Genomic DNA, 27,520 nt, shown 5'->3' on the forward strand with positions numbered 1-27,520 from the left:
ATAGCATGTATGTTTCAGCAGTCACCATTTAATGAAGTGTTGTTGAGCTCTCAAATGGAGGGTGTGTCCGCATTTAGGTAAAAATGTCCATTTGGCTTTGAATTTTGTGACAAAGAAACTATAAACATGTAAGTTTCATAATGATTCATTTAACTTTTCTCCATTGATTCAGAAATAAGATAGGGTTTTGAAGTATTTTAAAGAAGTCATAAATTAACTGGTTTTCTTGGTCTGTGGTATTACTAAAATTTCTTGTCAAGGACAGATTAAAAGGTCAGATCATATTATACTTTGCTTCAATCAACAATAATATTCTTCTAATTCTGTCTGAGAAATGTCTGTCAAAAATGTCCCTTCAGCTCTCTCCCCCCATGGCTCTTGTCTTAATTCAGGTCTTCACCATCTCTCCCAAATGAATTGAATGATTCACTCAGTAAACTAGGGTATGGGGAGTGTCTTAGTCCATTTGGACTGCTCTAACAAAATGCCGCAGACTGGGTAATTTACAAACAACAGAAATTTATTTCTTACGGTTCTGGAGGCTGGGAAGTTCAAGATCAAGGTGACAGTGTGGTGGTGTCTGGTGAGAGCTGCTCCCTGGTTCATAGCCAGCACCTTCCCACTCTGTCCTCACACAGTGGAAGGGCTCTGAGGTCTCTTTTATAAGAGCATTAATCCCATTTGTAAAGGCTTCACCCTCATGATCTAAGTACTTCCCAAAGGCTCCACTTCCTAATCTTTGGGGTTAGGATTTCAACACGTGAATTCTAGGGTGATACAAACATTCAGACCATAGCACGGGCATCTGCTCGCTGCTAGGGATATAGTGATGTACAAGATCAGTGCCATTTCTGCTTTCGTGAAACTTACACTTTCTCTTCTGTTGCATTAGACTCTTAGCTGTCTTCAGCCCTCACTTTTTCCCCCTTCCACACTATGTTCTATACTGTCTGTCTCTTAAAACCCTTCACACATCTTCTTTGCCCAAAGGTTAAATTCCAAATTCTTTATCCTTTATACGGTCTTCATAATATGGTTCCTCTGGCAAACTCCATCATGGTGAAATACCTACCTTCTCCAAAGTCAGTCTTCGAGGCCCATATCCTTTAAGACTCAGTTAAGAAGCCACTTCCTTTGTTGCCATCCCATTTTCCTTGGGCTGGAGTAGGTGGTCCTCTGAACATCCATACACTGTATAGACCTCTCCTATAGTAGTCATGGTATCCTCAATATTATCCTTTCCTCATTTGACTATGGACAAATGAATGAAACCCCTAACAAGAATTACTTTGAAGAATGCATAGCTCTGAAATATCTAAAATAATATCTACATCAACTTCAGTCTTTCATCACGCACTTATTAAGCATTAGCTATGAATCTGGAACTCTGTGGGTACTAGATAGAAAGTAACCAATAGATGTGTTCTCTGCCATCACAATTACTATTTGGAAAATAAAATAATCGGAACTTTCTGGTTAGTTATTTGGAGAATGATGCTTTCTAATGCCATGGATATTAAAGAAAAACATTCATTCTTTTTTAAACCACGAGAAGCTTGTCTGGTTCTGAGCCTTGCTTGGGAGTATATGTCTAGTTTACTGTGTGGTCTTGAGCTTCTTCAGTCAGGCCTAAAGTCACATCATCATAGTCTTGAGGAAAGTGATTCACTTTGAGGTGATTTCTACTATTCATTGGGTGGTTCATATAATTTCTGGTGATGAGTCATCGGGAGGACCCAGTTGGAAAGAAGGGTTTATTCTGGTATCCTGTTTTAGTTATTATTTTCCTTGGACAGATTTTTAATAGACATAAGACTTTTGTGGGTTTTGTAGTGAATTTCACATTTGCATTTTAAGAAAGGTATTCTTTTTTGTCCTTTCCTTTTCTTTTTTAACTACTTACTCTTGAAAACATTTCTTCACCGTTCCATCCATGGTGCTGAGTCCCGTGTTGAGAACATAGAAGACCTTACATAATAGTGCAGGGATGGTAATCTCTTTGCTCATCAGTTTTATTTTCCTATTGTATAAATGTAAACACAGGATGCAAAAGAGAGGACAGTTAATCAAGCAAATAATTGATTTCCCAGGTTATAAAAACATCTAGGCTTAGAATTGAAAACAAAATACGTAGACTTTTGAAAGTATAGGGGTTTTTTTTGTGTTTCTTTTTTAAGCATTCTTCTGAGTCAGAGGAGAAAAGAATTACTTTGTGAACTGGAAAGACAATGGTGTATCTTTAAAATCCAAAACTCTTCAATGATGCCATTCATACTGCGGTTCACACCCATGGTGTGTGCCCATGGTGGATATTCAGTGGACTTATTTTTCACTTGCAGGCTACATAGTAGAATGTACACCACCTTGGATTGTGTAGGCTGCATAGGTAGACGCTGGCAGTATAAACACCTGGAGTATATGACAGTAGGCTTGTAAATGTATACTGTTCATGCTCCATATTCTAAGGGATTTTTGAAATTAAGTCTACTTTGTATATAATATACCATTAAGACCATAATAACCAGACATAAGTATGTGTGCTTGGAGTTAAATCGTGGAAGGCAATGGATTTGAGCTTCACCATTTTTTAGAGAATGTATCACACCCTGTTGTGCTAAATGGCTAGCATTTCCTAGAAGTAAAAGTTAATTTCATTCTTTACTTTTTGTGGGTTAAAAACCACAAAGTTGAAATATAGTCTGCAAAATATACTGCAAATATATGTGAGAAGTCTGTGAGCAAGGCCGAAACTTAATTGATATGCTGAGAAATATATAAAACATACAGCCGCTGTATTGAGAGAATGAAAATTAATATATGAATGTTTTAGCTAATGTTGCATTTTGCCCCCAGAACCTGGTGTTTATTATCGTGCGCTTTCGCGGGAGACAGAAGCAGCATCAATTGGAAAAACGTTTCTTAGTGAATTGAGAACAGTATGGCTTTCTAGTTCCTAAGTGGGAAACCGGGTTCTTTGGTTTCTTTGTTCCCGGTTAAGCTGGTCCCAAGCTATTTTAGCTGAACATTTTACATACTAATGGAGTCTAGGGAAGTGCCTTTGGCAGCTGTTCATGGGATAATAATGAAATACGCTATTTAGTACCGCACGCCGCTGCAGTAAAATGTGGCGGGGTTTTATGGCGATCTTGGTGAGCAGAGCCGTATTCACTTTAAGTTTAACAAGTGTGTGAACCTGAGTGAGGAAGTTGTATTTTCATATGAAAATAACTAGTGCTGTTTTCTTACAGGTAAAGAAAACCTGCACAGAGTCAGATGCTTCGGAACCTCAGAATTCCAGGTACAGTAAAAGAAAGGGCAAGACTCCACTACGAAAAATTGCAACTTTGGAGAACTAATAAGATGTTCTGCTCCAGATACAACTGTGATTTGAAACACTGAGTGTCTTTAAGAATTTATCTTTATGGGAATTATTTATTATACTGGCTAGGGTACCGTTAAGCATAGTATTAATAAAAATAACACCGATGGAAATCAGCTTTAAAGAATAATAGTAGAAATATCTCTAGAAATACTTGAAAACGTATTCCCGTAGCATTCATTATTTTATGTCCACCCTCGTTTTTCTTTCTAATCTCTTCTTATAATATATTCCTATCCGAAATTTTGCCAGAAACTGGATAACTTTCAAATCTGTGTTTACCAAAAAAAACTAGAATAGTTATTTTGTTCTATCAAACGTTGCTGGAGTTTTCGACTGCTATCAAATTGGAAGCATCAAAATTAACTTGGCATTTTCTTTTTGGTTATTTAAAATCTGTAGAAATGAGGAATTAAAGCGGTCAGGCCACGAGGTACAGGAATGCAGCACCATTTAGTTGCTTGTGGTTGGACCAGATGCCCAAAAGATTTTTTTTTAGGTGTACATATTTTCATTTCAAAATTCAGGCCTCAATTAAGTGGATAAGTTAAAGGTACTGTGAATACCATTATGATAATAAATAATAGAAAGAATATGATATTAATGATATAACTTAACCTCTTGCATTGAGAAATTTGTATGTAATGGTGAGATGTTATTTTATCCTACTCGCTCCAGCATATGATGAATAGAGTGATATCAAACAATACAGATCTAGGTAGGATGCTAATGACCACCATATTTTCCCTTTGGAGAGCAAGTATATGTAATGCAGAGTCCAATTACAGTTTCAGTAACTCTTCCCTTGTTTTGTGTAGCATGATATTCCTATAATGAATTCCTACACATATTTCACTAAAATGATTTTATATGGTCGTTTCTTTTGGATCATCAAAAGTATTTCATATGATATAGGATTTTTGACATTTGATCTTTGTCCTTTATAATGAGGTATCAAAATAGAACCAAATAGTTTTAGCTTATTGGAGCATTAGGAAATGGATGAACCATTAAATTGTTTCCTACAAAGCAGAGTGATTCCAGGATGGATGGAGAGAAGACCTAAGCTCTATTCCTTGTAGGCATTTTCTTCCTGATCATCTTGCTGACCTCTATGAGTGACCTACCCGTGACTTGTTATTTAAGTAATTATGTAACGTCTGCAAGCAGCTACAATATAATGGTCCTTATTATTAATATATCATATCAAAATGTTTACCCTTGAGGCCACTCAAGAGGTTTGGACAAATCGTGTTATGCTGAAATAAATTTTAGACAAGCAGAAAGCCACCAAACTGATTCAGTGTTCACAACTGATGTCAATAGAGAAGAAACAGTGAGTTCAAAGCTCAATGTATTTAAACCCAGAACCATTCTCTTTTATCTAGCAAATCCCAGCACATATGGCCTTAAAAGTACAATTTTATTTTTAAGGTAAATACTGGTTATTTTTGAAAGACTATTTAAAATATATTTTATTATTTCATAGTGTATATTATACGTATTATTATAATATGATGTAAAACCTATATATCAGTTGAAAAGTATCTTGAGTTCCTGGAAACCAGTAGAGGTCACCATGGATTAGGTGCTTCTAAAAGTTTCCTAATCTGTAACATAAATGGGTAAAATTAGGCAAATTAATTTCTAAGGACTCTAAAGTTTGTGAAATCAAAAAATAAAATCCTTATTTATTAAAATCTGAGATGGAAAGACCTTCAAGATGACTTGTAATTGTTTATTGTTTCCGTGTTGTGCAGACATTTCCACAGTGGCTGGTCTCCTCTCCTAACTTGTGGTGCAACGGTCAGTCTCCACACCCTAGTAGTGTCTGTAACAGAAAGATGTGGCTATTCTCAGAGTCTCTAATTATTCACAGATATTAGGTCTGGGAGTGCGAGAACAACACTTGGTGAATACAATGATGGAACACCAAGAGGAGAATAAAAATATGCTAAAGAACATTCTGCACAAAAAGGATACAACAACTTAGTGAATAGTCAACAAGTCAAGGAATCCCAAATACAGTATTTATTATATGCATGTACTGAGGTTCAATTTTTATAACCTATCAAAAAAAAAAAAAACCCACATCAAAATGCCTTTGTTGCAGACACTGGGCAGCATTACTTCAGCCTATATATATATGGGTACATTCTTTCTTGCTCATTAAGAACTGCAAACATTCATATATTCTCTCTCTCTATTCCTCTCCCTCCACTCCATCCTCCCCTCCCTCTCTCCTTCCCTCCCATCTCTTCCTGACTCTGTGTGTGTGTGTGTGTGTGCGCGTGAGAGAGAGAGAGAGAGATCGACTCAGATTGAGATTTAAAACCTGGGACTAGGTAATTCTATTCTAAACAAATCTCAAGTAAAGAACTGAGCTCAAAATGAAATCCTGTATCAGCATAAACTGCATGCGAGCTGGAGAGCCAGTGCCTTATAAAATGCTGCCTCACTTGGAACCTGAAGCTAGTATCCTTCATTTATTTAGCTAGCTTTATAGTGTGTTGGTTTTGGATTGGAAAGATTAGAATGAATGCAGAATGGAAAGTGTTTTTACAGTAGGGAAGTAATTAAATTGGGTGTGGAGACTGTCAGGAAAATTCTTGGAGTGACATACGTGTATCCACAAATTCTTTGTCTCGCTTGGCCTTAATTCCTCTTTTGGAAAGAAACGCTTGGGCTGCAGATGGTAGATTTGGAAAAAGAGAATTTACAAACACATGCCATATAAGTAAGGTCAAGATGTCTTCTTAGAAATCATGTCGTGTGTATACTAAAAGTCAGACATCGGGGATAGTATTTTCTCAGTTTCAAAAAACTGTATTGAACTTGATATCATAGAAGAGGATATAATCTGCTTCTCATAAAAATTGACATTTCTTAAATGTATTATTTTTACTTTCCTTTGTGTTGCTAACCATGTCCAGAATATTGTATTGTTGGCCTTTGTTCCTAAAACTAATGTTAGCCATAAAATGGGTACTTGAGAAAACTAAAATGCATATTTTTCTCATATTTTACCTTACTTTAAATTAAGTCTGTTACTAGATAAGCCATCTTAAAACATAAACTGAAATATCGTTTTTATGTTGATTTTTTTCTATATTCAATAGCCCATAACACCCACGTGATTTCTTGGAGATCTTCTGTTTCTATTTATTTTTCCTTTGTGGGCCACTAACAAGTAGAGCATTTTCACCCAGAAGAGATCACAAACATAGAAATGAAATAAAACTCAAGTCAGGCAACTTTGTTTCATGCTAGTTCTGATAATTATGGAGTAAAGAGAAATAAAAATTTTGGTGAAATTGGGCTGTGAAGTGACTTCTAGGAATCATCCCAGTTATTTCCTATTATTTCTTCATCTCATCCTGGCTACAGGACTGCCAGCAGATTACGTAAGGAGATCTAGGGAAAATATTAATATGTAGGAAGTACTTATGCTCATATGAGTGGAGACAATGGTTTTTCCACGTGGAGAGTGAAAAGAGAGTGGGTGATGGTGACCAGGGGCTCTTCCTTGCTTCATTGGTTGAAGAGGTTGGGTTTGCCAAGAACTTAGTGATTGCCTGAAATCAACAGAGGTCTGGGCTGTGTCTTCTTGGCCTCATCTGTGCTAACAGTTACCCAGAGAAAGGCGCAATGACTGTCCAGCTTTTAAAGAGGCGTTGGAATTAGTCTCAATTTATAATCTAATATTAAAGTGAGCCTCAGGAAGTTTATCTATTCAATATCTGTGTGTAAAAGTTTAAGAAATGCAACTAATTCATCTCATGAAAATAGTTATTATTTGACAATATTATGTTAAAGGTATTAAGTTATACGTGGTTACACAGTGGTGCATGATTATTTGTTAGTAAGATAATGATTGCAGCACTTCCAGAAGTCTGAAACGTGTATCTATATATAATTGCCTGTCAAAAAATTAAATACTGTATGGTTTTCATAGCTGTGAAAGCTGAGGCCCCATGGGGAAAACACACATAGTATTTCCCTGTGTCAAATCAGAGGTCCATCTCGCCCAACATTCTGTCTCCAAGAAGCATCAAAAATCATTCCTACCAAGTTTCATTTCCTCAAACTTGAAAATTTCAGGATGTGGTTCCAATAAATGTAGATTCTCTCAGTAACACAATCTCGCTGTACAGCCCATGGAATTAGGTAACTGTTTCTTGGATTTAGTTACGTTATTGTCATATACTATCTTTTTGACTAATGAACCCAGAAAATTACTAATTATAATGCAAAGTAATAATTAATTCCTTCTGGTTGTCTAAATCCACCTCTTTGACCTTATACTATATACTTCCCCTGAAAATGATAGGTGATTGATAGATATTCTAGGAGTGTGAGCTAATTCTTGTGCTTGGGGATTTGAAGAGAAAGACCCTGATCAAGACACTGTCTACGTATAAAATGATTTAGTTAACCTGAGTCATATTATGATTCACTCTTTTTCTTCCCCATTTGGAGAGCGTTTTGTCTCATTTCAAAGTCTGGCCTCATGTGGACACATCTCCAGTCTCTTCATCATTGTGGCTAGCACTCACTGGAGGTTTTCTGAATCCATTTTGCCTTTTCTGGTCTGTGTTGATAGATTCCTGCAGGTGTGGAAGCGGCTGGGGTTCTGAAGAAGAGTGAATGATGGGTTCTGTTTTGCTGTTAGTTGTGTCCTCAGTATCTGGGGTGTCTTGACCATTTTGGTCATGGAGCACAGTGAGCTGATTTCCTCAGATATTCATTGGGATATGTGCTAAATCCCTGGTATCATTGGTAATTGCAGAATTAAGGAACAGTCTCAAAACAGATGGTTGCTTCTTAAATGCTTTATCATATATGTGCCCAGTGAGGCCTTTCCCATAGCTCATTGGGAACTCCAGTAATTTATCTTTCTTGGCCATCATAGATGAATCAATGAGAGTAAAATAATACATGTCAGAGACCCTCAAGCATTGTTATTCACAGAATACTTGCTGATTGTCTGTTTAAAACTGCACAAGACTGGTCCTTAAGCCCTCGAAGACAGAAGAGTAGGCTCAGCTGGAGGGAGGAAGGGCCTTGCTCTTGACATGCCCTCACTCAAGTGTGTGTTTTTGGCCTGCTCTTCGCCGTCTTCACATCCCTAGGTTTTATTCTTGATCTTTCTGCTTTCCTTTCATTTCATGTTTTTCCACGTATAATCTCTGTTCACCTCTCTTGACGTGGCCCACAGTGCCTCGCTGCTCTGGCCATTTCTGTTCCTCCGGCCTGTGTTTCGTCAGGCGTCCCTGTGGGCAGGTCTGCCTTCAGAGATCCCATGCTCCTCCTTCCACAGAGGCTGACGCTCCTTCTGCGCTCCCCTCCCCCTCCCAGCCTTGCTCACCTCCTTGGTTTTAACTCATCCTTCAGATCTCTGCCCAGTGCTTCTTCCTCAGGGAAGCCTCTGCTGGCTGGCTGACTGGTCCAGTTCCACTGTCACGTGGCCTCATGACACCTTATGCTTCTCTTTCAGAGCTGCCTCCTTTGACTGATGCCTGCTTCATGCCCTACACTCCGAGCTCCACGTGGTTAGGGATCGTGTCTGCTTCCCTTGGTCCACTGCTGCATCATTAGTATACAGCACAGGGCTTAGCACACTGCAGGCGTGCAACACCCACCTGTGAAGCGAATGAATAACATCCAAGTACACAAATGTAGCTTGCGATTTCTCCTGGAAATCTCCTGGAAGTCTCTTGTAATCTCAAATCCCTAATGTAACATTTTTAGGGATTTCTCTCCACCATCTCAAACTCCACTTGTAAAAAATTATAATTATTCTTTCCCTCGCCCAAGATCTTTTCTTTCCAGTGATAATTCCCTCAGTTGTCCTGCCTCAGAACTTGAAAGTCATCTTTCACTAATTCCTCCCTTTCCTTTCCCAAATCTTGCTGGTCATCAAGTTATATTTAATTTTTCTCTGCTATGTTTTGAACCTCTTTATCGTGCCCTTTCCCACTGCCACCATGAAAGTTCAGGCTCTGGTCAGCTCACTTCTGAATTAAGACAACAAATCCCCGTGTGGCTTCCTTGGGTATAGACTTTGCCTTTCTATTCTGCCAGGCTGTTGGATGAGCCTTTCTTGTTGATGCTTTCCATCTGGGATTACCCCATTTGCTGATCAGAAAGACAATATTAGTAGATGTTTGCAGTACACACAGAAGCAGGAACAAATTACCTTGAAAATAAAATTGCAAGAGGTAAAAACGAGGACATATGCTATCCATGCCTAATTGCTGTCCGCAAAAGGTCAGGGATTACCTGGGCTACCTGTTCTCCACTCTCCTGTTGACCTTCTCGTATGTTCGATGTTCACTGAGTCCTATTTCATATTTTTCTTTAGTTCCAAACTGACATAAGAGTACAGTCATGTGTCACTTAACGACGGGGACATATTCTGAGAAATGCATCGTTAGGTATTTCATCATTGTGAGAACATCATAGAGTGTGCTTACACAAACCTAGGTGGTATAGCCTACTTCACACCTAGCTTATAGGGTGCTAATTCTTCTGGGACCGCTGTCATATATGTGGTCCATCATTGACCAAAACGTCACTATACAGCGCGTGATGGTACACAAATCTAACATGGGTCATAGAAAATAGAGTTCAGAAAAAAAATATACCAGTTACATAGGAGCCTTGATTTTCATTCTTCCCTTCTCCTGTCCCCATTTCCAACATAGATGTTGGAGTCACATAGGATATTTGTGGACTCTGTGACTACCCGAGAGCGTCTATTTTCAGGCAGTACTTATCTGGTGGTTCTACAGATGAGTTCATTTCACTAGAGAGATAGAGGAGAATAATCCTGCTAGAGGGCACTTGAGTGCTGAGCACTATGGGCTGCAGTGGTCAGGAAGAATTTCATGGAAGATTTAGGGCCATCGCTGAATGTCAAAGAGGAGGTAAGACTTGAAGAAATGGGAGAAGGAGAACCCACAGTGAGGTACGAAGAAGGTCTAGAAACTGGTGTCTTTTATGAAGGCTGAGTAGCCCACCTGATTCATGTGGAGGAATAGTAGACGAGACTGGAGAATAGGTGAATTAGCACAGATTGTGACTGGCTTGAATTCCTAGTTATTTTAGTTAAGACTCATTAGTTGCAGTTACCAATGTGAGCCACTTCAAATAGAAAAGGGGAGTTTGTTGTTGTTATTTTGTTGTTGTTGTTGTTTTTAAACAAGGGTGTGATATCTGAGAGAAACTGAGAAGAGAGAGTTGCTGGATCTCATAAGGTCTGGAGCCTGGGCCCCCTTCCTGTTCATCTCTTAGCCACCTGTGTCCTCACCGCTTAGCTGCTTCAGTGTCTTGATGTCTCTCTATGAAGATTGGCTGATCTGTCTTATTTTTCCTCCAGGCCCCACAATAGGAAGAAAATGCCCATGTGACACTGCTTCTGATTTTATAATTGTTACCTCTTTATGTACCATGTTATAGAATCTCTCTCTTTTTCTTTATCTCAGTTCCACGTTTCCAGGGAAGGGAATGGTATCAGAGCGGCTTTCAGGAGCCACCTCTGGGAGCACATGAATCAGGAATTGGAAGAACTTGCAAGAAAAGGATGCTGATCAGATAACCCAGCAAGTCCCTCTGCTTTCTGCCTCTTCCCCACCTATTTTACCCAACACACCTTCCCCCAGTCCCTCATTTTATATAACCCAGCATATACCCCTCTCCCCTTCCCTAACTAGATGTAACTCAGTGGTTACCCATTTCACTCTTATGGAGACTTGGAGCTCGATCTCATGGGTCAGGCAGCTGCAAACTGTGATCTGCAAAGCAGAGCTTGCTCAAGAGCTTTAAGTGGAGTGGCAGCAAGACTTCAAAGCCAGAAGAGCTCCATTCACCTCTTTGTAAACCTTGCTTCCAACTCTTGACCTTCCTGTACCCATTCCCAAGCTGACCGATTACTATTCAATGGACCCAGTCTTTCTTCTGCTCTCCATACCAGTCTAAATATAAACTGCTTTCTCCATTTCCTGTGGTTAATCCGGTTGTTACATAATTGTCTCATGAATACACTTGAAACTGCAATTTGAATTATTTACCTTTCTGAAGGTAATTTTGCCAAAAAGAGTGTCTAGATTTGGACTTTCTTTCACAACCAACTCTCAAACACCCTTAAAGAAATATGATCAGCAATCAATATCCTGGAGTTCAAACTCGGAATTTTGTCAACTTGTCTTTCAGCATTGAGAAATCACCAGTGGATTTCTGATGAGATAATAGCATGTTGAAAATTGTGCTTGTGCTGACCCGTCAGCCCTGGCACAGGTGCCTGGAGGCGGGGAAACCGGCTGTGAGACCTAAGAGGCTTGAGAGCCTAGCAAGTGGTGCTTATTTTGGGGAAAGCATTATACACTATTTTTTTCATGGTTTAAACACATTTTTATAAATTTCCTACATCATGTGTTTATTGTTTTTTTTTTTTAAGAACAGATACACACACACACACACACACACACACACACACACACTCATGTGCCATTTAACGCCATTTTGGTCAACAATGGACCGCATATATGATGGTGGTCCCATAAGAGTAGTGCCATAGAGCCTAGGTGTGCAGTAGGCTCTACCATCTAGGTTTGTGTAAGTACACCCCACGATATTTGTGCAATGACACAATCACCTAAAGACCCATTTCTCAGAACGTATCCCCGTTGTTAAGCGGTGCATGACTGTGTGTGTATATATATATAAATGAAATAATAGATTTGACTTGAAATAGGCATGGTGGCACTGGGAGGGATCTGGTCTCTTTCTGACAGCTTGCATTATTCTCCAAAGATGAGAAAATGCCTGATTTCCCCACGTGCATGAGTGATGAATTCCAGAGAATGGCTGTGTTTCTGGTCAGCCTCTCCTACAGTAAACTGAGTTCCCCTGAGTCTTTATGGTTACTTATATGAAACAGTCTTTCTGGAGACTATTAGCTGCTTTGAATTAATTTGGTTGGAGTAACACATGATGTAAAGTAACATTTGTTTAGGGACTTTTATCCAGAGGACCAGAGGAGCTAAGGCAAAACTCTATGTTGCATCACAGTAATAATTAAAATTGTTATGGAGGAGGCAGTGATGGTCTATGAATTTACACTTTGTTGGCCAATAGTCTGCTTAGGAGTTACTGGTCTGCATAAATCATGGTTATTCTGGACTTGGGGTATCTATAGTGTAAAGTTTAGATTCAATGTGAGTAAAAACATGGAAGCTTTGGGGAATTCCCCTTTATGTTGGGCCAACCTAAGGTGGGAAGAAACACGAGGATTTTACAGTTTTCTTTTCAGCAGTTCACTTGTAGGAACACTAGTTCTTTCCCTAAAGTTATTAATTATTGGGCATCTACCATACGCAGGCACAGGTGTGAGTGCTAGAGATACTTCAGTGAACAAACCAGGAGCATACGTGGTAATGGAGGATGGTAGACGTGATAATGGAGGATGTTAGAGAGTGATCAAGTCTAGGGAATCAAAGGGAAGATGAGGAGTACTGGGGGGAGTAGGGTGTGATTTTAAATTGGATGATGCTTAAGGCTTGAAAGAAATGAGAGAATAAGCCAGGAAGAAGGCTGGGGAAGTGCATTCCCGTGGGGAGGAGCCAGTGCACGCAGGCCTTCTGTGGAAGCCTGCCTGGCATGCTCAAGCAACAGAGGACAGTGTGGCTCAAATGGAGTGAGCCCAGTTTTTCAAATCTGAAATAGCAACATTCTAGAAAAAACATCTATTTTCAGTCTTTCCCTATTTTGAAAATATTTACTTGGAATTTTAATAAATCAGTTGCAAATAATTTTTTCTTGACTTATTGGTAATGTCTCTGACAGGCACCTCATCCATCACTGCTACAAGATGGGGTTGACCTACAGCCAGGAACACCTCTCTTTGCCACACCACACACGTCCTCCATGACAGGGCTCTCTCCTGCTATGCAGGCTTCAAGCTTCTTCACTAGCAGAGCTCAAAAGCCTGAAGCCTATTTTGTTTGTTTCTTTTTCTTTTTTTTTTTGTAAGTAATGCTCTTAAAATTTCAGCCATAAATATAAATGAGGGCTTACTAAGGATTCCAAAAATTTAATTCATAAAGGTACACAGATTCTGCTCATTGTCTCACATTTAATCGTCACATCTCAGTTGTCTTAGCAACCTACACAATGTTCTCCTTTGCTTTTCAATAAGCCAATGGATGAATGGGTTCCTTGTTCCTCTGTTTATGACTTTCTATCACCTGATACTTGATGTCTTTCTGCCATGCTTACTGTGCCAAGTAACTGTCTTTATATTCTTAAAATTCATGTAACTAAAATTGAACTGTATTTTCCTAAAAAAACCTAAATTTCTAATGAGAAAATATCCAATGTAAGAATAGTTGGAAGAAAGATAATTAAGCTTGTATTACAAAAAGGCCTTCATTGTAATTATAATTAACTTCCAAGGCTCTGCAAACTTGGCAGACTCACTTATCTAACAGACTTCACCCACGCAGGCATATTTGTGAACTACAGAGGAAGAAAAAAGCCTGATGACAAATGTGGGCATCATAGAGTTGACTCCCCCAAGCTTACATGCTTGCTTCTCTCAGGTCTCTCTCGGAGTGTGTTTTCTCTTACCTGACACATCTTTCTCAAGTTTCAAGCTCATAGTGTAATAAGGTGGATGTAGGCATGTTTACATGGCATAGTGGGCACACGTGGTACCCTGCCTGAGTTCACATCCCAGCTCTTTGATCTTGTTGCAAACTACTTCACTTCTCAGTGCTTCACATTTCCTCCTCTGACAAATGGATAATACCATAGTACCCCATGGGGTTATTTTAAGGACTAAGTGGAGGAATATTTCGAAAAAACTTGGAGAGTACCTGCCACATATTAGGTGAATTTAAATGACTGCTCTTATTACAAATTGGCATAGTGATGGTATTGACAAGTGACAGTCTAACAATATAAAGGAGACAAAAAAATAATGAAACATCAGTGTAAGAATGCAAAACGCTTAGTCCTGTGGGATGCATTGGCATTAATGCTAAAAGCCCTGAGTGCTTTAGGAATCCCTGAGGGCAATGGCATGCCTTAGTACAGGATAATGGTTCTCATTAGTGTCCATCACCTTGATTCTGTAAGTAAAAGTTACATTATGTTTAGCATCATAACACGTTTTAGAATTATTTTATACAAAACAATTCCATTTTAAATGTGATATTGCTTAAGATGATATACATTTCAGTAGCACAGAAAATTTCACTAAACCCTAATGAGCGTTCCTTGAAGGTTCTGAATAGCTGAGGTTTTGTAGGATTACGTTCTTTTTCCCACTAATAGGAGCAACTCAAGTGTCTGGATCACGTAGGACTTTTTTAAATCCGGTTCAGGTACCTAGCACTGTACCTGGCACATAGTAAGAAAGCAATGAATATTTATTATGTGAACAAATGAGTGAATAAATAAGCAGCTATTTTTTACATTTTTTTGGTGAGAAGTTCTTCATGTCTTTATCTACATTATTCTCACTACGATATGCTGCGCAATAACTAATAAGGTTTAAATGTCATTTGTAAACAGGGTCAAATCTAACAGAGGCTTCTGAGTTTGCTGGAGGAAATGGGGTGACTCTGCGTCGCAGCTCGCCCCAAGTTCAGTCCCAGTTTCTGCCTGCTGTACACTGTCCCCTCTGGTTAGAGACAAAAACTTCACTTTTAAGAAAATCCTAGTTTGCATGATGAAGTTTATGGTTACTGTCATTAAAATCATCCTGCCCTTACCGAAGTTTCTGAGATAGAAATGTACCAGTGAATCAGTCTCTCTTTCTCCATCCCCCCCGTTTTCTTCTCTCTCTCTCCCTCTCCTTCCTGTCTGAGGACAACTTTTATAATGGGGCATTGCTCTCTTAGCTGTGAAGCATCGCAATATGTGAAAATGCTCCTTGGAACAAAAGATCGCTCAGGAAATAGTTGTTCTGTTTTTATAGATTTGACCTAAATTGGATGCTCCTTGGTTGCATTCTGCCATGAATTAATTTGTAGAAATTTCATACGTCTCAACGATGATGCCATCTTTTCAAGAACACATTCAGTCTTATTGCATGAAGTGATGTAATCTTGTATTATTTCTCTCTCCCGTCTTACCCATTCTCTCATTTTCGGTTATTGTTCAGATGGAAGATCCAGAGTCCCGATAATGGGGTTGTTAGCCATAATGTTAGTGCCCGGGAAAGAACGATTCATGTGGTTTGGCAGAATGCCAAGGCAGATGCACCACGCCTTCCATGCAGCAGCTGTTGTAGTGCAGAAAGCTGCCTTCACAAGGGAGCATCGTATCTGGCATCAAACGGGAGACCAAACAGGCTGCTGTAGCTCCCACGCTGACTCTCACCTCCTCGGTCCACAGTGCTGCTTATGTGCTCTTGGGTAGTTATTATCCTAGGTGTTCTCATTATTTATTGTTGTTTGCTTTCAAGAGAAACAATGATGATAAGCTGTGGTGTAGAGAGCAGGTGAGGTGTGTGTGGGACATGGCTGGATTGCCCAGTGTGTGGTGAGCCCCTGGTGTTTCTCCGAGGGGCACTTGGAAGAGTCGGTTCTCTGTGAGGCAGGACCGCCCAGCACATTGCAAGACTGTCCGAACCTGAGTTCTTCCGAATCTCGGTAGCAGCCCCAGTCAGTGAGGACCCCAAACTCCCTGGCATGTCAGACACTCCCCAGGTGCCCAGTAGACGGCTGGTTGTGGTCCGAGGAGGCTACTCTGTGTCCTAGGAAATCCGTGTGTGTCTCTTGGACTTTGTACAAAAGGTTTGAGAAATTCAAGGCATAGAAAATGATGCTAGTGAAGCCAGCCTTCGGAGGGCCCAGAATGAGTTGCTCAGCTTTGCTGGGAAAGTGCTCTGCTCTGTAGTCTCTGACAATTAACCCCAGTGATGACTCTCATAGACACCTGACACTGGGACAAGGGCATCCATGTGACAATAGAGGCAGCAGAGCACAACCCATCAATACCTTAGAAAAACGACTCAAGGTCAGTGTCCCAGTAACAGCATTTGACTGTAGGTGCTGCTTAGGCAGAATCAATAAGCACCAGAGCCGGAATTCAAGGCCTTTTCCTGACAATGGAAGAAGAGCAATGCGAGGTTTCAGAATTGTTTCCCAAATTCCTATATGCTCAATGCCCTTTTACTCTTTCCATTCCATTTCTAATCTATCTGTTGCATTCCAGCGAATGAATTCTTGGTATATGGGGCACATGAATTTTTATAAAATTGAATTTTACTTCATGATAAAGATTTTTTTTCTTCATATAGTGGGAACTAGTGATCTTCAAGGAATATTAGAAATAGTTGGCTTCTACGTATTGGTAACCTCTTCTTGATTTATTACTTATTAGTCCTCTAAACAGGTATTGGGAAGTCTTTGGAACTGCTTTCTTTTACTTGCACATATGACATATGCCCAAATTTCTCACACTGTGTTCTTCGCTGTGTCCTTTCTCCTGTGGTCTTGCATTGAGGGTCCATTTAATTAAAGCAGCTGAGTGGCTGCTAAATAAAATTGGAAAAGAGAGAGGACAGTGCAAAATGTGGGCCTTGTCTTCAGGTCAGAAATCAGATGACTAGCCAAAGAATGCTTGTTTTCCATCTCTCCAATTCCTCAGAGTGCCCGAATTGGTTTCACAGACCATGGGAACTGATTCTGTGTGTATGGGCAGGGTGAAGGGGCTGTTGAGACTAGTTTATTTGAAGTATTTTGAGTGTTTTTTACTTTCTAAATAATCTTACCCCTTTTCTTATGGGAAAGGAAATTTTATGTAATAGAGTTTCATTAAACTGAATTTTCACTCCAGATGGAAGCTGCATCAGTTGGTTGGACTCTCAGTAACTGAGCGACCCTCAGCATAGGGTGCCATATCTTCTTTAGAGCATCTCAGTTATCCAGCTGCTATTTTTTTCTTCATTTTTTCATGCTACTTTACCCAGTTGGCTTTTCTGTCGGTATTGTCAGTAGTAAGAGTCAGAACTTCTAAGTTTGACATGTGTTTCTTATTTCAAATTTCTCTCTTAAAACTGCTCCCTTTTCATGCTTGCTATAGATTTGTTTGAAAACTCTGGGGAAATTCCAAATTAGTAGAGTCCAAAATTTCACTGAAAGTATGGACATTTTCTTTTGTAAATTGTCCATACTGTAGAATGGGAAAAGCCAGCTTCCTAAAGAAGGTCCTAATATGACTTCTTTGAAAAAAAGGCCAATTTGCAGGTTACGATTCTATCAGTAAAATCTTGCCCCCGACTACAACTGGCGAAATGTTCACACAGAGGAGGGTTATTGTTGCAGCCGATGGGATTGGTGCATGATGCAGGAGCGCTGGATTTGTTTAAAGATTAAGCAATCATAAAGCACGTGAATGGAAATTGTTTAAATAAGTATAAGGTATAACATCACTACCCAGTTATTCATCTTTTGGCTAAATGCGTGCCTTCCGAGGGCTGCAGTCTTTCACTGTCCTGTCTGTCCACAGAGCAGTGCCAGCTCAGGCCAGCTCGCGCCCACGCCGGGTCACGCCAGGACCAGGTCAGTATCAGAAGGAGTCAGCTGGCTTTGCTAGTGGATTTTCTGAGCATAATTTATACATGCTCATTTTTTTTAGTGTCAGACCAAGCATATTTATGTGATAATTTATTCTTTATGATTGTAAACCATTTAATTTGGAGTGAATATAAATTATTCTTAACGAAGCACTAGGGACAGAAAGAAATTACTTGTGTTAAACTATTACTTTAGTATATTTTTCTCTCTCAAGTATGAGACACTGATATTCAATATTGTTCATTATCTGGTTAGTTCCCTGGATGTGTGTGTGGTGTAGAAAAGTGGGCAAGTTAGGGAGTTAAAAACAGGTTGATATAACTTGTTGAAAAAAAAAAACAAATGAGTCCACTTATGTTTTAAATCAGGGGTACGTTTTCACTGAAAATATTTTCTAATGATTCACAGAAGAATGTTGTCAACTTTGACTACATCTGCTGAAAATCAAAATATAAGTAGTTACATAGCGTTGAATTCTGGCAGGAGTCTATGCTGTGACATGAAACAAAGTTTCCATTAAATGACAATACTTTTGTGTTTTTCTGGCTTTAAAAGTAGTTTCCTGACTTTTAAAAATGTTAACAGCATTTTTTCTCCTCTGCATTACACGGATAAATTGGCACCATGCCTGTGTGATTTCCAGAGGAGGTTTCTTAGAATAGTGTAGATGGGAAGATAATTGTTTAATGTCAGTGTGTAAAGTTCTGCATAGCTTAAGCGAAATTAAATAACATAAAACACAAAGAGGAGGTTTTGTATAATTATTGGGAAAACATAGATGGAAGGAACAATTACGCAGTTAGATCTGAAAAAGTGGGAACTAGGGTTCCCAAATTTTTGTATCATTCATAAGGATCCTTGCCTCATTCCCTGAGATTACTTGATTGTTATTGTTTCTGAATTTGCACATCAGAATAGCAGTGTATTTATCTTACTTATTTCTTGGGGCTTTTTTGTGTGTGTGCTTATATTTTCTCTATTTAAAATAGTTTCATATGCAAATGAAACACAGCTAATATATGTTATGTGCAAAACAGCATCATTGCTAAAATATAAATTGATCCAGATACAAGTTAGGAAATTATGTGCAAGCCCCTGGCATAAGCAGTCTGTGCTAATATAAGGATTTTTGTTTAGCAAAATCCATGAAAATAGACCAAGTATTTGTGCCCTCATCATCATGTTGAAGGCTGTCACGCTTAAGTCAAGGATGCTAGTGTGGTGTACAAAGTATTACTGGTTACCTTCTCTTTTAACAGTGTTATTTTTCACATACCTTGGAGATGTTCTGAATTGTGGTTTGGGTTCAAACCAACTTTAGTTAGCATCTGTCCCTTTTATGTTAAATTGTAGACTTTTTTTTTACTCGTTTGGCATAAATTCTAATCAATTCTAACCTCTGTGTGTGAGAAAGAGAAAGAGAATTTGAAATGGTTCATAGAGCAGCTTTGCTTGTGGAATTAGACTGACAGACACAGCTCAAGTCCTCCTAGTTTATTCTGTTCCTCTCTTCTTAGAAAACAAATCAAATAAACTTAATCTTCAGACACCGAAGAGCTGAGTTCAAACATCATTCCCCTACTTAGTAACGGCCAGGTTTCTTATCCTCTTATACCCCAGAGATCTTGTACCTTCCTCTTCTATTTGCATGAAGACTAAGTTAGATGATATGACGGTTAATGTTCGACACTTAGTAAACACTCACTGAAAGGTAGTTATTATCTTCCCGGATGTACACAGCTGACCCTGGGGAATTATGACTCGACCTGTTGAAATGTGGAGGAATCCAGGGCTCAGCTTTCCTAGGAGTAAGCAGCCTTGGATCCAGAGTCTTTTCCTGCATAACTCTCTCTAATATCAGAAACCCAATATTTTAGCAGGCAGGGAAAAGACGACAGGCAGCCACATGCCATGGGTGGACAGTACTGCTTTTTCTGTCCTTTGAGCAGTAACTGCAGTGAACTAAGGGGAAAAGAGGGGAGAGGCTGGAGAGCTGCTCATGACCTCGTTATGACCAGCCATTGTCACTGGCTGTGGGACGACTGTCCTTTACCCTTTTGTTCCAAATGATGTATAGGTAATTTCAGCCAAAAACATATTTTTTCAAAATTATTCATGAGATTCTTGGGAGGGGGGATATATCCATGGAAGGAAGGATTTACATGTGTGTATGTATACACACACGCACATGCACACACACATTTTGTTTATACCATCGGAGATTTGTGGACCTAGCGTGTACACTTACCAGAGTGACACAGAAGGATGTCTAATGGCAATTCGTAAAACTCCTCCAAAATACCTTATTAAGGAGAGGTACTTTGGGTGCATCTAAGTCATTGAGTGGTGGGCTCTTATTATATTATCTTTATTATTTAATTAGTTGCTTGTTATTTAGTAAATAGCTCTCTAAATACAACACCCACCCTTTTTATTCTCTGTTGGATTTCCAAAATTTTAACATTTATAAAATAACACACTATTATAAAAAACATTCGAACGTTAGAATCTAGTTAAGTCTCTGGAAGCTCAAATTCAAACTGCTTAGTCATCGCCATGAATACTGAAATATGTGCTGAAACAGTTGGGTCAGTTTTTCCCTGAGCAGATTCATCTTGATGAAGCACTGTGGGAATTTCTGGCTGGCGTTGAGAGTCTTGTGGTGGCCCCTTGCTCCGGTCTAGGGGGCAGTGCAGTATGAAGAGGCTGTCCAGGCTTGGCCCAGAGGGGTGGGGGCTCCACATCAATCCCACGTGTAAAATTCCTGAGCCATCACCAAGGACGCTCTTTGTATATTAGCTCAGTCAATAATAATTAGGATCATGTTAGATGCATATTAAGCCAGAAGCTTTACATTTAAATGCAAAAGAATAACAGAATAAATCCAGTTGCAAATATAATAAAAATCTCATCGTGTTTATGGAGAACTAAGAGGGAGGATGATAAGGGACAGGACCAGACCAGACCAGACAGCATGGAGTATGCACTGTTAATTATTTCTTACTTCCATCAATTGTGAAAATAATAGTACTGCTAATAAATACCTTTTATTGAAGGCTCGAGCAATGGCATTGCACAGAGGTGAGGGGCGGGGCTCGGCAGACTTGTAGTCTGAGTGGAATCCCAGCTCCCTGGCGTTTGCTCTGCCCCCGGGGTCCTTCTCTTAACCTCTCAGGGCCTTGGTCCATCACTTTCGTCCTGGGGACAATAGCAATGCCTGACTATCAGAGCTGTTTCGAGGATTAAATTTGCTCAACCAAAGCACTTAGAACAGCATCAAGTGCTCTCTTTATTTCTGTCACTACTACTGTGTTTATGCATTTATGGAAAAGGAAACGTTAATACTGTGTGGGCCAAATAGTAGGAAAAAAAGTGTTTTGATAAATTAGAATTTATTTGGTTTTAGTGCACCTGAAGGTAAATGGGATTCTGAGATTCTAAAAACAGAAAAGCTTAAAACAAACCCAGCTCCTTTCAGACCATCTTAATTTGTTCATAAAGAAAAACAGAAATTGACCTGACAATGAATGGAGATTATGAAACTGTTAGCTACCTAGCTTTGTTGATTTTTCCACAGACTTTAACTCCTAAAGACTTAGCCTACGCAATAGTGTTTTAGCGGGCATGGTCATATAAAATAGATACTTTCTGTTTTCCTCCAATGCATTCTTTAACTTAAGGGGAAAATATTAAGCCTTTCCTGGTATGTTTAAACTTAGGGTAGTACATCAAGTGGACAATGTCAGTTCAATATTAAAATGACAACTGGATGAAAGTGTTCATTAAGAAAGATTCTGTGTAACCTCAAGGATTTTCCCTTATATCAAGCAGTATTGATTTTTCATGATTGAGTTCATCTCCTGAAAATATTCAAACTCAGTGATTGTAGTCTTTGATTTGCATATTCATAATTTGGACTGTCTTTTATAAAGAAAGGAAACTACTCCACAGCTCATACTTCAGAACTAGAGAGATCTTTTCCTCTCATATATTCGTAGTAAAAATGTCTTGGGAATTTAAACTCTTGATGTCTTTGCACTGCTTCCCATGTTCATTTTTTTAAAATTTAAAGTGAGTGCTGCCAAAAAGAGAGAGATTAGATGAAAAATGCTGAGCACATTGCCTATTTTCTAATTCTGATGTTATTTAGTGATGAGGGGAGAGCAGATAAGATCCCCAGTTACTGAAGCGGTGAAAACTTCCCCCCATTGATTCCTGCACATCCATTCGGCCAGTATTTATCGAAGACTTTCATTTGTCCTCCTCACCTTGCTCCTTCTGAAAAGACAGTACACACTCTTACTGGGTTTGACAAGTAGTGGTTCCTAGTTCAGTATTTTTCTCAAAACATTCAGAGCTGATTTTTTCATGTTATAAATGTAATACATTGTAGATCCTTTAGGTAGAAACTACCTACAGTCATAGTAGATAAAATAAAAATCATCTGTAACTCCAGCTCCCGCAGTCTTCTAATGATAAGAAACAATTCCAGTTGTTGGCTTGAATATTAAAAGCTTTTCCTGGTATAGAATACTTGAGACTAATAATTTCCTATCCATTTAATTATGAGCTAATGTAAGTCTGTAAGTAACAGGAAGCCTTTTCATTTCGTTTTGGAATGGACGTCTGGTTTACGTGTGGCCTGCTTCATCAGCCGCCTCAAAGTGGTTTGTTTGCTTCGATCCAGCTTCTCGTCCCCTTGGCTGTTCATGTGAGGAGGGAGAAATGGGAAACGCTGATTGCTTGTTCCCTTGATTCAATATCTACTGTTACATTCTATTTTGAAACTCTCCCCTGTCGGTACCTGCTCACTCATTCTTAGCTGCCTTTAAACGTGCTATTCTTTCTGCTTGAACATACGCCCTTGGTCCTTCTTGGGGGTATCTCTTACTTTTCCTTTCTTACTAGGATCATAATTCCTAAAAATCATTTCCTAGTGTCCTGAGTTCAAGGTGCCTTTCCTACCCACTCCTGAATGCTCACCACTGCCCTACCTCACCTTACCTGCTGTGCTGGAAAGTTATCTGACTCCTTGCCACCCTAACTGGACTTTGCATTGGTAGACACCATGCTTTTTATCTGTGTTCCACGGATCTTAGCCATCTGCTGGCACTTGGAGGTGGGTGTCATAAAATACTGGATATGTGAGTGAGTGAATGGGTCAGCATCATTTTGGCAGCCTCTATCTTCCAGGAAAAACCAGAATGTAATGCACTTCTTACAGTCTAAGTAGTTCTGACTGAATATAATGGTTATCTTGGTGGTGGAAAGCACTATTGTTCTGAAAAATTCAAGGCTGTCCAGTGACGTTTTATTTATTCTTGCATTGTCACAGTGAGGCAACTAATTTCTACAAGTCTCCTAAAAAGTTGTTCTCAGTGTTTTATATTCTATTATGTATCTATGGAATGTAAATATTCTTGATTCATTAATTCAATAACTCAGTTCAACAAACACTTATTAAATGTCAATAATGAGCTAGGCACTACTTTAGATGGGGGTACCCCAGGGTATAAAATAGATTAAAATTTCCCCTTTGGAGTTTACATTCTAGTGGAGGGAGGCAAAAAATAAGCAAGATTAATGTATAGAGTGTGTTAGGTGCTGGTAAGTGCTGTGGAGAAAAACAAAGCAAGAAAAGAAGAAGAGAATATGTGGGGACGGCGGGGGGGGGGTGACAATTGCATTGCATGGCCAGAGAAGGACTTAGTGAGAGCATTATGCAGAGGAAATGAGGGTTCAGCCATGCAGATGTCTGGGAGAAGAGTTCCAGGCAGAGAGAACAGCACGTGCAAAGGTCCTGAGGTGAGAGCGTGTTTGTTGTATTTTAGGAACATTGTGGCCAGCTGAAGAGTAGTGAGAATGGAGTGAGTGGTAGGTGATATGGTAGAGGGTAGAGTGGAGGGAAAACAGTTCATCTAAGGTCATTATAAGAGTTTTACCCTTTACTCTGAGTGAGCTGAGGGTTGAGTGACTGACTTTGTTTTTCATAGGATCACTTTGATTTCTCTGTAAAGCAGTGCTGTACAGTGTATCTCTCTGTGATGGACACATGCTATAGTCTGTGCTGTCCAGTGTAGTAGGGACTGCTCACATATGGCTGCTGACTGCTTGAAATGTGGCTAGTGCAACCGAGCAGTTAAAGTTTTAATTTTAGTTAAATTGTATTTAAAGAGCCACATGTATTTAGTGTATACTGTATTAAACGGTGCAGATATAGAAGAAAGACTGAAGCAGAATTTAACGTCGCTGTCCGTATCAAGTATTACCTGGTATGTATACTGTAGACTGTCAAACTTCATTAATATTTCCGTTCATTGATTTAACAGGTGGTTATTCAGCACTTAGCATGGGCCAGGTTCTCTCCTAGGTATTGTAGGGAATTTAAAATCTATTAGATGTGGTTCTTGCCCTGAAGAGGTTTATAAAATAATAGGAGAGATAAGACACATACACAAGTAGTGACACAGGATAGACCATCACAAAGAAATGACCACTAGTTGATCAAAGAAGAAGAGAAAGGATGAAGTCAGGGATCCTGAAAGACCTGGTATCTACCTGCATCCAGGAGGCGTTCAGTGCAAACGGAGCATCATATGCAGTGGTATGAATATGGGCCCAACTGCTGGGTAACCTGCAGTCTGAGACCTGTGAAAGCAGGAGTGGAAGGTAAGGCAGGAAAGAGAAGCTTTGGTCAGCTTCGGAAAGCCTTTGATCTGGTACATATTCTGTGAATTCTCTTCATTAAAAATGTCCTAAGATTTTGCATGACAATGGATGCCTTGGTCCTCAGAATCCTCTCTTGTCCTCAGCTGAATGCCAGTATGCATCAGTTAGGTTGCATAGCCCGTATACATTGATTAGATGCATAGCCTGTATACATTTTCAAGCTGAAAGCTGTTCACAAGTTATATAAAACCTGTTTTTATACTTTAACAAAAGAGATAATGCCCAGGTACGTTACTCTGATTTTTTAATTCTAGAAATTTTTCCATCACCATTAAAATGAAGTATGTGAAATTTATGTATCATTTTACTCCTCTTATAATTTTCTAAGTAGAATAAATTAGGAAGAAATACAGAAAAATTTGAAATTAATCTTACTTATAATTTCAGAGAAAAGCTGACTAGAGAAATGACGTATCTATAGCATTGGTTTTTCCCAAAGTTGGAAGACAAATTATGTATTTGACTTTTAACTTTCAGAAGTATCATCTGTGTTTCTTTTTAGTAGATTTTGTGTACAGCTGTTGGTATAATATCTGAGAGTAATATACATTACACTTTACGTTTGAATTTAGAAAGAAAGAAAAAAAAACTTTGCCATCACTTTTTTTGTTAGGGAAAGAATTAATTAAAACCCTTAAATCAGACTGTTTAATTGCTAAATGCTAATTCAGTTTTATCAGCCACATGTTATCACATGGTTTTACCAACCTGCACTTAAATAACTCAGTCTAGACATTTTTTAAGTGAAGGAAGGGTATTCATTACAAGGGGTTTATTTAGATGATTTTATTTAATCTTGTTGGGAATTTGTTAAATGATTCTTAAATTAAAAAGAGAAGGCACTAGATGTGGCCTGGGGGCGACGGAGGTGGGAGGAGGTGGACCCCTCAGGCCCAGATGCTCCCATCACCAGGACTTTGTTCTTGCTCATGGCGTGCCTTGCTCCCCAAGCCTGCTCCTTTCTCCAGTGGCCTCACCTTAGAGCAAGCTAACCAGCAGCAGTTCACAGGGTGCCAGCTCCCTGACACCTGAACAATCCCAAGACCCCCTGTGCCACAGAGAAAATGCAGCAATAAATCTTCTCAGCTCTGGTGAGTTCGGTCTCCTAAATTCAGTCCCATCCAGCCTCGGAGGAATTTGTAAATCAGATAGTGGACTCTACGTGGATTCAAATTCAACTTAGGGCTCCTATGTTTGTTACTGATTTTTTTTTTGAGGCAGGGCTGGGTTTTCCATTTTTCAACTTCCTTGTAAAGATATTTCTTATTGAAACCAAACTCATATTTCTTCAATTCCCAGACCGCTATCTGTCATGCAATTCAAGTCTATTTTCCAAATGGTAGAGTGCCAGAAAATCAGAAGCTGCTTGTTTTAGTTGCCTGATTTTCTCTAGCATTCTTTGCAATATCTCAAGTAGGAAAAAAAAAAAAACCTGACCTATATTAAGAGATGAACATGAAAAGGGGATTAGGCCCAGCTCTAGCTTATTTAATAAGGCAAACATTCCCAGAACTCTGGTGCACACCTTTATAGGTGCTTTTGTGGTGGGTGCTACAGTTTGGATTTTGCTGGACAGCATTCGTTACTAAAGATGCAGTGGTTTTTACTAAGCACAGCATGCATTTTGCATTTGGACCCTCTGTATGGTGAACAGAGCATCCGTCCTCCGTCCTTCCTTGGTGAACGCCCAGCTGAAGGTCTGGGTGACAGCTAGGGAAGGCCTTCCTCCTCCGAGGCGGGCGGGCGGGCGGCATCTGGCTTCTTGGCAGATCCCATGCGCACTTTTGTTAGTGGGCTCGCATTTGCTGGAAGTCTTTTATGGGGTGCCATTGCAGATGGAATGCCTGCCTGGTTCTGTCCTCCTGAATGATTTGTGTGGAGGTTTTAAAAAAACTTTGCTTTGTAGAATCTACACATAAGATTGAATGAATCTCAGCAGGAAAAAAGTTATGCAGTTGTTCTTGCAAAGGCACTCTAGTATCATGGCAGAGAACGTAGCTTCTGGAGCCAGACTGACTTAATTTGAAACCTGGATTTACCACTTGCTAGCTGTGAGACCTTTGATAAATTACTTAATCTCTTGGTGCCTCAGTTTCCCATCCTAACATGAGGTCCTCATACCAGTGCCTGTCTCCTATGACACTGTGAGGGTTAAACCCGTTTACCCCCTAAAGCTTTCAGGACCGCGCCTGGCATACACTGAGCGCTTAGTGAGTGTTAGTTGTGCTGTGATGTCTGTCCGTGGTATTCACCAGACCAGCGTATGTTCTGGGTTTTATGTGATTTAGGATTAAATTTGGCTTTAACTGTCAAGTGGTTTAAGGCAATTTTTTATTTTTGATGGGGCTCATGGAGATGTGTGGTCATTTTTAGTGGGGAGTAACTTCAATTCCTTTTTAAGTAGTGAAAAAAAGAGTTCACCTTCCCCCAGCTAGGCTTTGATCTTACAAAACCCCCATCTCAATCTGGATCATATTATAAGTGAAAACAGGGTTGATGAGTCGGCGATCCTTCGGTCCTGGGTCCATAGCTGCCATGGTACAGGGGAAAGACTTGGGTAAAGAAGACTGGCAAAGAAGACGTTTGAGGCTGGACCAAGATAATTTGGAAGCATCCATGGTTCCCAACCAAAATTAAAGCATTAAAATTTATATTCGCCTCTTTCAGGGTTGTTTGAATAGACTTAAAAGAAAAAAGATAAAGGGCTCTTAAGCTTTTGAAACACTTGAAATACAACCACAACCACCGCATGTCTGTTAAAAGTTTAACACAGCTGACTTACTAATATTTGCAAAACCAGATCATGACCTTAGCTTCCCAAGTT

The 27,520-nt window shown here is 39.5% G+C and overlaps 1 protein-coding gene across 42 annotated transcripts in view; it reads left to right on the top strand.

Annotated features, from left to right (window-relative positions):
• The window catches only part of EYA4 (EYA transcriptional coactivator and phosphatase 4), a 296,334-nt gene that overhangs the window by 170,629 nt on the left and 98,185 nt on the right, over positions 1–27,520 (top strand). For 35 of the 42 annotated variants that reach the window (XR_002811047.2, XR_002811046.2, XM_070223904.1 and 32 more), the window contains exon 3: positions 3,249–3,298. The exons of the other annotated variants lie outside the window; for them this stretch is intronic. Coding sequence is in view for 33 of the 35 variants with exons in the window: in XM_070223904.1 (XP_070080005.1) it covers positions 3,249–3,298 (50 nt within the window). In the remaining 2 variants the exon portion in view is untranslated. The remainder of the gene's footprint in view (positions 1–3,248; positions 3,299–27,520) is intronic. 42 annotated transcript variants of the gene reach the window in all.

Source organism: Equus caballus, chromosome 10 (genome assembly GCF_041296265.1).
Source record: "Equus caballus isolate H_3958 breed thoroughbred chromosome 10, TB-T2T, whole genome shotgun sequence".
Taxonomy (NCBI): Eukaryota; Metazoa; Chordata; class Mammalia; order Perissodactyla; family Equidae; genus Equus; species Equus caballus.